Source organism: Galeopterus variegatus, unplaced genomic scaffold, assembly GCF_000696425.1.
Source record: "Galeopterus variegatus unplaced genomic scaffold, G_variegatus-3.0.2 Scaffold319, whole genome shotgun sequence".
In the NCBI taxonomy this organism is placed as follows: Eukaryota; Metazoa; Chordata; class Mammalia; order Dermoptera; family Cynocephalidae; genus Galeopterus; species Galeopterus variegatus.
In genome coordinates, this window is record NW_007726430.1 from 92,219 (window position 1) to 102,816 (window position 10,598).

Genomic DNA, 10,598 nt, shown 5'->3' on the forward strand with positions numbered 1-10,598 from the left:
ATGGGCATGGACAGTGGCAAGGGACAGAAGGAAGGACGTGCAGTGGAGGAGCAGCCCAGAGCCCTGGCCAGACTGCAGGGTTCAGATGTGGCTCTGCCGTATATGAGCAGATTGAGCTTTAGCAGGTTAATTAACTTGTCTATCTTGGTCTCCTTATGTAAAAATGAGAATAGAACTAGTCCCACCTCATAGGGTTGTAGTAAGGACCTGATCAGTGAACACAGGAAAAGTGCTCAGGAATAGTGCCTGGCACAGAAGGGCTGTGTAAGCTGTTACTATTACTGCGGCCGTTGTTATTACTGTTGCTAGGAGTTGGCCCAGGCTCTGAGAAGACCAGGGGGTGCTCATGCTTAGCTCCTAGGGGCTGCTGTTCATTCAGTGGGGATAGAGACATGAATATCCAGTGCTCCTTCGATGATGGACACATGAAATATAGTTTAGAATCAGAATGTAAGGGCCTTAAAGGTCACACCAACGAGTTTGGACTTTATCTCAATAAAGTTATGCAATAAGGAGCCATTGAAGGTTTCAGTCAGAAGACATGGTTGGGTTTTGGAGCAGGGTTGGCAAACCATGGCCATGGGCTAAATCCCTCTGTTTTTGTACAGCCCATGAGCTAAGAATGGTTTTAATTTTTTTGTTTGTTTGTTGCAGCTGGCCTGTATGGTGGTTTTTACATTCTTAAATGGTTGACAAAAATCCAAAGAACAATATTTTGTAACATGTGAAAATTACATACAATTTAAATTTCAATGTCCTTAAATAAAGTGTTGGTGGAACAGGGCAACATGAATTTATTTACATATTGTTTATGGCTTCTTTTCAGCCATGACCACAAAGTTGAGTAGTTGTCACAGAGACCACGGCGCCAGCCAAGCCTAAAATATTTACTATCTGGCCCATTACTGAAAACATTTGCCAACCCGTTTTAGAGTGTTTTCTGATTGCATCAACTCTGAGCAAGGGGCTTTTGTACTGAAATGGCCTTAGTCAAGGCCGAGGCCTGCAGGTGCTAGAAGCTGAGGGTGGGTGGCAGCCAGGCCACCAGTGCTCTGCCTTCTCCTGGCAGGCAGTGTGTGTAGGCTGCCTGTGGGAGAGGCGGGATCCAAACCCAGCCTTGCCTGATGGCAAAGCTCCACTGCTTCCAACAGTCTGGATCGCCGCTATTTTAATTAAGTGTGCAGGGATGCTCATGGGAGCATGAAAATGGATGTGTTCAGCCCCATCCACTTTCCCAAAGCCCAATGGGTAAAGGAATTAAAGCTGGAGAGGAACTTCTGGGGCTTGGGGCACTTCCAGACACAGCCACTGCCACCCCTCTACCCCAGCCCCAGGCCAGACTCTCAGGGAGGATGGCATGAGTGGTCAGGCCCGGGCACCCACCCATGCTCACACCTAGAGAAGAGATGTATCCTCTCCCTTCCCTAAAGAGGGGAGTGGCTGGCCCAGGCCCTACCCCACCATCCCATTTCTCCAGAGAGTTCACAGAAAATCCCACAAGTTTTTTCCAGTAAATAAGATACTTTTAAAAATTCACTTACACAAATGGGTGTCATTTTGACAATGGCTGGCCTGGCATTGCTAAATCAATGGCTTTGGTATGAAAATCCCGCTGGTTCCTGGCAGAGCTGACACTAGCAAAAGGCTCAGGGGGGCCTTCCCCAACCTGGACTCCCAAGGCGGCCCATGGTGCAGCTGGAAGGATCCTGGGGCATGAGAGTTAAGCATCAGTTCCTGGAGCCAGACTGGCTGGGTTTGGATCCCAGCTCTGCCACCTACTAGCTGTGTAACCTTGGGCAAGTCACTCACCCTTTTTGTGTCTTAGTTTCCTCCTCTGTAAGATGGTGACCATGAAGGACCTCCCTGATGGGGTGTGGTAAGGACTAAATGAATTAATACATGAGAAGCACTCCCAACCTGACTCAGCCAGTGTTCTTCTGCTTGTTCTGATTCCCGGGCTAGGGGCAGTGCCCAGACCAGTGCCCATGTGCAAGACGCTGACCTTCTGAATGTGGGGCCTTGCATCTGTCAAGTAGTAGAGAGGAACAGCTGATGTTTCCTGAGCACTTAGGTGGCCAGGCACCTAAGGGTAGTGTGACAGTTGCATGACCTTAGGCAAGTTCCTGACCTCTCGGTCAGTGCCTGTTTCCTCATCTGTAAGGGAGAACTTGGTGTCTGCCTCACTGGGAAGCTGAGGCGTCAGGAATGTGAAAGGGGCAGCGCAGGGCAGAGTGCTCTCCTGGTCTCATTTGTTCTCATGGTGGTCCTGGACAATGGAGACTGCCCCCATTTCACAGAGAAAGACACTCAGGCCCCAGGAGCTGGAGAATGGGCTCAAAATCACAGAGCAGGAACATGGTGGATGTCGGGCCCACCTAGCTACTGACCCCTACTCAACTGCCCAAGGCACACAGAACCGGAAAGTGCTCTGCAGATGGGTGATTCTTGTCAGGGGTCTTTTATGGCTGGATCTCCAGCCCCATCCCCAATCTTGACTCCTGACTTAGCTGCTTGTTCTCCATTGCCATCTCACTCCTCAGGGCCTTGAGGTGTCTGCACCTGACCTCAGGGTGGGCCTGGGCTTTGGTGAAGCTCAGAGGGCCAGACGCTCTGACTACACCTTCTTAGCCTAGGCCCTTCTGGATCCAGTCACCTGGTTCACTTCCTGGCTTTCCCAGTCATATATCTGAAGCTGAGACCCTTGTAGGCCCTGTAGCTGACCCACAGAGCTTTGCCTAAGGTCCTTTAAGGAGGATACATTTTGTTTATCTCCCAGCTTCAAAATTGGCATAAACCTTATCTCCTCCATAAAGCCTTTGCTGTGTGCAGGCTCCCCTGCCTGTTGTTCACTCTTGTTACTTAGCTCTGGGTATTTTGTCTTTATTGGTTTGGGTGCAGTTGGCAGGAGTTGGCAGCACACAGTGCACAGATCAGACAAACAGACCACTGCAGCGGTGCCTCTGAATAGTGACCCACAGTGCACTTGCAGTTTACAAAGCACTTTCACACTCTTTATTTTATGTGACCTTTAGACAGCCACTGGGTATGAGGGCCAGGACTATCCCTTCACAAAACAGGAAACAGGCCCAGAGAGTTGAAGGTTAGTTGGACAAGGGAAGGAGTGCATAGCTCAAAAGAAAATCACTGGATTATGGAATCCACCAAACCTGTAGGCACTTACAGCTTCAGGGCTTCACAGCAGCGTGACCCTGGGTGTGTCTTAACCTCTCTAAGCCTCTGTCTCCTCATCTGTAAAATGCAGGCAATGTCAGTACTCACCTCACAGGGTGTTTAGGAGGATAATAAGGGAATGTCCTAGCACATAGTAAGTGCTCCATAAATGTTACCTACAAAAGTCAACACACAGTTGAAGACGTTTTCTCCAAAGCAGGTGCTACAGGGGATGCAGACATGTTGCTGTTACGTTCTTGTTCCCTAGGGGCCCTTGCAGAGTTGGAATTCAGTCTGGGGACCTGGACACCTCCCTATCCAGCAGATTGGTGCCCTCTCCTGGGAACGGAGATAATAAATACTATTTCTTATGCCCTTAGTTTGTGCTAGGCCCAGTGGAAGGTCATTTCATACACTAATGGCTTTGTCCGTTATTGGCACTCAATAAGGATTTGCGGGATTAATGAGACGTTTACCCAAATCTTCACAAAAGCCCCCTGAGCTTCCCTAGAGTTACATATGAGGGAACTGGGGCTCAGGGAGGTAGACTGCAGTGTGCACACAAAGACATCAGCGGGCTGGCCGAGCTAAAGGTGAGGGTTTCGGCAGGGCCGGGGGCAGAAAGGAGCTGAGATTCACATCGCCCCCCGTCCCCTGACCCTCTCTGCAGGCGCTGGAGCTGTGGAGACCCGAAGCCGCCACAGCTCGTACCCAGAGGGAACCGAGGTGGATGAAGGGCTGGAGGAGGAGCCCAGCCCCTTCCGGGGCCGCTCGCGCTCGGCTCCCCCCAACCTCTGGGCTGCACAGCGCTACGGCCGCGAGCTCCGGAGGATGAGCGACGAGTTCCAGGGCTCCTTCAAGGTGAGCGCCGTTCCCTGGCGTGCCGGAACCTGTGGTCCCAGGCTGCTTCCACCAGCCTGCTGCCCTTCCGTGTCCCAGGGCATGCCGGGATCCGTAGTCCCAGGACGTCCTCCCCGCCTACCGGCCTGTCCCTTCCCAGGACACGCTGGGAGCTGTGGTCTTTATTATCTGGGATCTCTTAGAGGCGGGGTTCCGGAAGTGGAGGGGCCGGGCTGGAGCTCCCATGATAATTAACTCACTTAACCCTTTCCTCTTCCCACCCTGAAGGGACTTCCTCGCCCGAAGAGCGCGGGCACAGCGACGCAGATGCGGCAAAGCTCAAGTTGGACGCGCATCATCCAGTCCTGGTGGGATCGGAACTTGGGGAGAGGAGGCTCCACCCCCTCTCAGTGACCTTCCGTCCCGCATTCCCGATGCCCCACCCCTTCCCGTCGCCGTTGGCGGCCATCTTGGGTGTGGGCGGAAGTCTTTACCCCAGGCCTTATGCAAAAACAGGATCATTCTGTCGGAGGGAGGCGGCCTGACCCAGAGCCCTATTCCTTTCCGGTGTGTGCGCGAACCCGGGAGCGTTCGGCCCTATTAGGAGTTCGGCAGTTTTTTCGCCCTTACCCGCCGGAAGGGGCTCCGTGCCCCGCTCTCCGGCGCTGGGCTGCCCTCAGGCGCCTGCGCCAATTTACAAGCCGGGATTAACTGTTCCTTCTCCAGAACCCCTTTCCCCGCGGTGACCCTGCGGACCGACGCTCGCAACTAAATGTGCTAATAAAGCCCGCGTCAGTGCCACCAAGTCTCCTCTGTCCGTCGCCTGCGGCTCCGCGGGCCGGTGTAGCGTTTGACACTTGAGGGAAACAGGCTGTTTTTGAGTGACAGCCGGGGACCGAGCCCAGGAAGGGTCGAGGTAGCAGGCGGCGCCAGGGCTGCCCAGCCTCAGGGAGGCGGAGCGCGGCCGGGCCCCAGGGGCCGTCAGGTCTTTATCTCTAATATGGTAATTGGGAACTGCAGCCCGGCCGGCCGCCGTTGTCCCGTGCTCTGCAAACCGTGCCGCGGCTCCCCAGGGAGGGTCACTTGTTCTTATTTGGGTCAGTCCCTGTGAGCAGCTACTGTGTGGCCGGCCTGGGGCCAGCACTGCTTGGGGACCTGGCAGGACGCGCAGGGCGGAGGAGGCTCGACCGAAGGCTGGGAGTAGCTTCGCACGGGGACCTGGAGCACAGCTTGGACTCAATTCTAGAAGGTTTATTGGCGCCCCCTATAGCCCAGGCCGGTGCCTTGCACCGGGTGTACAGACGTGATTAGCCACAGCCCCCGCTCTGGAGGGGCCCGGTGGAACCGGGGTGAGAGCGGCTTTCTCCCACAGGGGAGTCAGGGAGGAGGCGACTTGTAGGTGACGGAGGGGGGGGGGGGCTCCCGGCAGAAGGAAGAAGGGACTCATGGAAGGATGGGGGGACCAGCAGAGGCCAGGCTTCTGAGGGCCTTGAATGTTACACCCAGGAATTTGAAGTTTAGCTGGTTTTTGAGGACCCAGGAATCGACATGTAGTGTTTCCAAGTGGAGGTGAGCGGAGTCAGGAAGATGGGAGTTGCCTGCTGAGGGTCCTGGACACAGAATACAGGAGAGTGGGCAGATTGGGGCATAGGACAAGGTCTGACAGCAGAAGCTGGAAGGTCTGGGCAATGGTATTGACCCTGAGCAAGGAGGATCCAGGGCAGAGGTCCCCAGCCCTGGGAGGGACCTCCGCTGGGCTGGGCGCTGGAAGGCCCCATTTCTCTGGCTTCCCCACCCCATCTGTTTGCCTGAGGCTGCAGCAAAAACAAAGCAAAGAAAACGCTCAATTGGTAGGAGATAAGCCCAGATAAGAGGCTGCCTTCCTCTGGAGGAGGGAGGCAGTCAGCCCAGGAAGCGCCAGGAAGCTGGGAGAGGCCTTGAAAAGGTGCCAGCCTGACCCTGCTGCAGAGTGCAGCTGCACCCTCGCAGTGGGGTCTCTGCCACTTCACGCTGGTCCCAAGGCATGGAGCAGGTCCTGCAGGCTGGCCGAAAAGTCTGCCACAGAGGGTCCAGGCCTGCCCTGCCTCCAGGTCAGGATATCTTGACAGCTGTGGCCTGGCATAGGTTACTCGCTCTGGGCCTCAGTTTCCTCATCTGTAAAACAGGCACAACATCTCCCTCACAGGGATACAGGGGATGCTAGGTGTCTCAGCCCCTACAAGTGTCTGTGACAATCAGCTTCCCTTGTCCCAGGGGTCTCTGGCAGGCCCAATTCCCCAGTCCCCTGGTGTTGGGCAGGTTCTGAGTTGCCCAGCTCCACCTCAGCTGGTCCATCTCCTGATAGTCAACTCTGTGGGGCCCAGAGCAGCCCCGGCGTAAGATACTGGGTGCTTGGGTCATATCAGGCAACAGGAAGGGGGTGGGCAGAGAAGGCTTCCTGAAGCAGATGCCAGAGCCTCTGCGAAGGGAGGGAGAAAGTAATGGGGAGGAGGGAAACCAGGAGCAATGGCCCATAAGCAGAGGGCCTGGAGGAGGCCAAGAGCCGTCCATGTTACTGGGAAGACCTGCAGGTCCTGGGTGAGGTGGTCTCAAGTTCAAACCCAGCAACCCTTCACTGGAGGCCTGACCTCAACCCCACCAAATGCTCATAGCCCATCTTTTTTTTTTTTTTTTTCAAAAGATGACCGGTAAGGGGATCTCAACCCTTGACTTGGTGTTGTCAGCACCACGCTCAGCCAGTGAGCAAACCGGCCATCCCTATATAGGATCCGAACCCGCGGCCTTGGTGTTATCAGCACCGCACTCTACCGAGTGAGCCACGAGCCGGCCTATAGCCCATCTTATAGATGAGGAAACTGAGGCCCCAGAGGAAGTGGCAGAGACAGACCTAAGGCCCAGAGTCCTCTCACCCCAAACCACGCTGCACAGGGTCCCTGAAATCCACTTTTATTCATGTAAAAAACTCCCCAAAGAAAAGAAAGAATCTGACCCCTGTTCCCAGAGCTCCAGCAGCAGGTCTCCACCCAGCAGCACTCCCTGGGAAGTGAGGGAGAGGCCACCCCTTCTGGGGTGTGGGCATCATCAAAAGGCCCTTCCCTAGGACCAAGGGCAGGAAGGAGAAGCTGAGGCCTGACAGGGCCCCAGAAGGGAGTTAGCATGGGGTACTCGCCCCAGGTTTAAAAAAATAAAATTTCTAAAGATAAAATGTTTTAAAAAAAAAAATGCTTTAGTGTCTTTGCCTCCTGCCCTCGCCCGGTGCGCACCCTGGCCCTGTGGCCACCTCTTGCTCAGCCAGTTCAGAGCTGTGTGTTCTCCTCTTGGCTCTCTGAGTCAGCGCCAGACAGGTGCCCGCTGCTCCCAGGCGCGTGACCATTGCTGGCACAGGCCACCATGGGCCCGTCCCCCAGCCCCTCTGGCATTTCTCCCAGCAGACTCTGACGGATCTCCTGTGGCAGCCTGGCCCGCTGCTCCTGACACTCCTGGACCAGCTGGGCCAGCAGCTGCAGGAGGAGAACGGGCATCACAGAGAGGCCAGGCCGCCCAGTGCCAGCCCCCGCCCGCCTCACCCATGGGAGCACCTTGGGTTCCTCTTCTGCCAGCTGCTGTAGGACCTGCTGCTGCCCAGCCATGAGACGATCGTGCCGCTGCTTCTGGGCCTCCTCCAGCTGTGGGGGTGGGCAAGGGCTCAGCGGTGGGATCCTGGGGGAGAGCCAGGGCCCTAGGGCTCTGGTGAGTGAAGACTCCCAGGGTTGTACGGCCAGGGATGTGAGATGACCAGGCCTGAGGGCTCCAAAGCCACGGGGCACTGTGCAGACAGCCGGCTTTGGATATGATGTGGGCACTGGGGAGCTGGGGGGCCCAGGGGAAAAAGGCTCTAGAAGCCCCTGAACGGCAACATGGCACGAGAACAGGCACCGAGATGGGTTTCTGATGAATGAAGAGGGGGCGGGGTTGGGGTGGCCCGTGAGCCTCACGCACCCGACGGATGGAGTTGACCGACTCGGTGATGTGCCGACGATTAATCTCTGTCAGTTCTCTGGCAGGAGCAAGGCAGGATGGGCTCAGTGCCCAGGCCACCCCCCGTCCTCCTCCCCAGCACCCTAGTGCCTCCCAGTCCTGACACCCTTACGCCTCCTTCTTATGTTTCTCCCTTGTCTTGGCCTCCGAGATACTGTTGTGGCGCTTCCTGTCCAGGATCTTCTGCAGCTCCTTCTTCTCCCTGGAGAAGCCGGTAGCGGAAGAGGAGGGGTCAGTGGCAGGACCAGGGACTCTGCTCTCCTGCTACGAGGGAGTCCCCTACCTCCAAGATCCTCTGCCTTTACCTCTCATTCATCTCCTTCAGCCTCTTGCACTGAGCTGCCTGGGACTCCAGGACGATCTCCCTGAGCCGCTGCTGAGCCTATGGACGTGGGTAGCCAACAGGTGACATAGGCTAATGACAAGTCTCTCCAGGAGGGAGGCTCTCCCTCACCGCCACATGCCCCCGCACCTGTTTCAGGTGCTCCAGCCTCCGCTCAGCCTCTGTGTCCGCCTGGGCCTCTCTCAGTTCTAGCAGACTCTGCACCTGTCTGTTCTGGAACTCTTGATACCGCTTCACCTCTTCCTCCTCCTCTTTCATGTCCTCCACATCAGTGGCCCCGCCTCTGTGGGGAGAGCCCCTCTGGGTGGTGCCTGGCTCCATCACATAAACTTGGGGGACAGGGCACATCCCAGCAGGCAATGGCAGACACCAGCCCAGGGAGATCAAGGTCTGTTATGCAAACTAGGAGGCCCGTTAGCTTCACCCAAATGATGGGAGCCTGTTTGGACAACTGGCTCTTCATGGGAGACTTTAAGAGAGGGCTCACTCCGTGGTGGAAAGAGGGCAGGACCCGGTGCGGGAAGCCTTCTCTATCTTCCTTGCACCAAATCCTCCTCCCTGGGGATCAAGTGCAGCCCCTGCCACCTCTCCGTGTCCCTAGAGGGGAAACCCCTGTGCATGCATGCCCCCTATGTCCATGTCAACACACGTAGCATGCTTGGCACACGGCTAGGCTGGGCACTCACAGGACACCTGGCTGGTGCCGGCAGCGGCCCTCGGCCCGGGCCTGGGCCAGGCCATCGAGCAAGCGGCGGGTGAGGGTGACCGCCTTGCGCTGGTGCTTCTTGCACAGCTCCCGCAGGTCTCGCTCCTGCCGGCTCCGGAGCTTCACCAGAGCCTTGTGGCCTCGGAGCTCGTCCAGGGGGGTGGGGGCCACCTCTGTGAGCAGCAGAGCAAAGAGGAAGGGGTGGCAGGAGATTGGGTTGGGGCAGGCCAACCCTCCCGGTAGCCCCTTCCCCAGAACAGGCCCCACTCCTACCTGAGAGGATGCTGGCAATGAGGTCATCCCGCTGCCCTGGAGAGCAGAGGTGCCTGTGAAGAGCCGGAGGACCCCACAGCAGAAACCTCTCCCACCAGCCCACCCGGGCCCAGGCTCCTTACCTGGGCTGCTGAGGGAGGTGCTGGTGGGGGTGGTGGCAGGGCCTGGAGGCCGGCGGGGGGAGGTGTCCAGTGGGCTGGGTGTGGGGTTTAGGGATAGCTGGGTCCCCAGCTGCTGAGACTGGCTCTCCTGGCACGTCTCTGGGCCTGCCTGAGCCTGTAGAGGAGAAAGCAGAATGCTCGCTCTGGAAATGCTGTTCTCTCTAGGCCCCTCTGTCCAGCATAATCTCCGGGGGCTTTGCAGCACCCCCAGTCAGCCCCCCTGAGCCAAGCTGGCTACCAGACTGCATCTGTAACATGGGGCTGTTTAGACACCTGTATGAGAAGTAAGATGTATCAAACAAGCATTTCTAAGCCCCTTTTCCACACGTCAGGACCGCCGCATGTGCCCAGGAACTCCCAGATTGTTCTAGAAAGGACTGACTCTGCCCTGAGTCTCCTCCCCAGTCTGTGTCCCCCACCCTTGCCCACCCTTTGGTTATCTTCCTCGTTGCTTAGCTCCTGATTAAATCAATGAGGGAAGTGACCGCAGAGCGGGCACCAGGCTCTGCCACTAACAGCTCCAAGCAGCCCTAATTGCAGTCATCTCTTCCCTGCCTGCCGCAGGCCCCGCGGGAACTAGGTCTGGATGTGCGGGTGAACCTCTGCTCCTGAGCCCTCCCCACGGAAGCCACTGTCTTCCTTATGGCTCCCAGAACCCCATGTTTGAAAAGCTTCTGTGGCTTCAGACTGCCCTGGTGAAGTGGCCAGGAACTCTGTACCCTGGCTCTGACCCGGCTGAGAGCCGGAGAAATCCCAGCCCAGGTCTGACCCGAAGGCCTCTCAAATGCAGATTGGTGGTCTCCATCTCCTCAAAACCCCTCAGCTGCTAAGCCCCCGCACCATGCAGTGAGGCAGAGAGGCCCAGCTTTGGAGGCAGATGAGAGTCAGCAGCCCAGGCCAGGCCAGTCTTGAGCTGAGTGGTCTTACACCAGTGTCCGCATCTCTAAACCAGGGATGGCAGTACCAAATTCAGGTTACACAGGGGACTGGGAGGATTAAATGAACCAGCACTCAGCATTTGCTTGGTTTTTTTTTCTTTTTTTTTTTTTAAAGATGACCGGTAAGGGGATCTTAACCCTTGACTTGA

General features: G+C 56.5%; 2 protein-coding genes across 2 annotated transcripts in view; one reads left to right on the plus strand and one right to left on the minus strand.

Annotated features, from left to right (window-relative positions):
- BAD (BCL2-associated agonist of cell death) overlaps nt 1–4,448 on the plus strand; it is a 6,602-nt gene extending 2,154 nt beyond the window's left edge. The window contains exons 3-4 of the mRNA XM_008567417.1: nt 3,842–4,032; nt 4,300–4,448. Of these exons, the coding sequence (XP_008565639.1) occupies nt 3,842–4,032; nt 4,300–4,425 (317 nt within the window). The 3' untranslated portion in view covers nt 4,426–4,448. The remainder of the gene's footprint in view (nt 1–3,841; nt 4,033–4,299) is intronic.
- A 2,493-nt stretch (nt 4,449–6,941) lies between these two features.
- Nucleotides 6,942–10,598, minus strand: part of PLCB3 (phospholipase C, beta 3 (phosphatidylinositol-specific)) — a 21,224-nt gene continuing 17,567 nt past the window's right edge. The window contains exons 26-34 of the mRNA XM_008567455.1: nt 9,473–9,626; nt 9,351–9,386; nt 9,058–9,250; nt 8,501–8,654; nt 8,334–8,410; nt 8,141–8,230; nt 7,990–8,047; nt 7,590–7,676; nt 6,942–7,511 (exon numbers count right to left, since the gene is read on the minus strand). Coding sequence (XP_008565677.1) covers nt 7,308–7,511; nt 7,590–7,676; nt 7,990–8,047; nt 8,141–8,230; nt 8,334–8,410; nt 8,501–8,654; nt 9,058–9,250; nt 9,351–9,386; nt 9,473–9,626 — 1,053 coding nt within the window. The 3' untranslated portion in view covers nt 6,942–7,307. The remainder of the gene's footprint in view (nt 7,512–7,589; nt 7,677–7,989; nt 8,048–8,140; nt 8,231–8,333; nt 8,411–8,500; nt 8,655–9,057; nt 9,251–9,350; nt 9,387–9,472; nt 9,627–10,598) is intronic.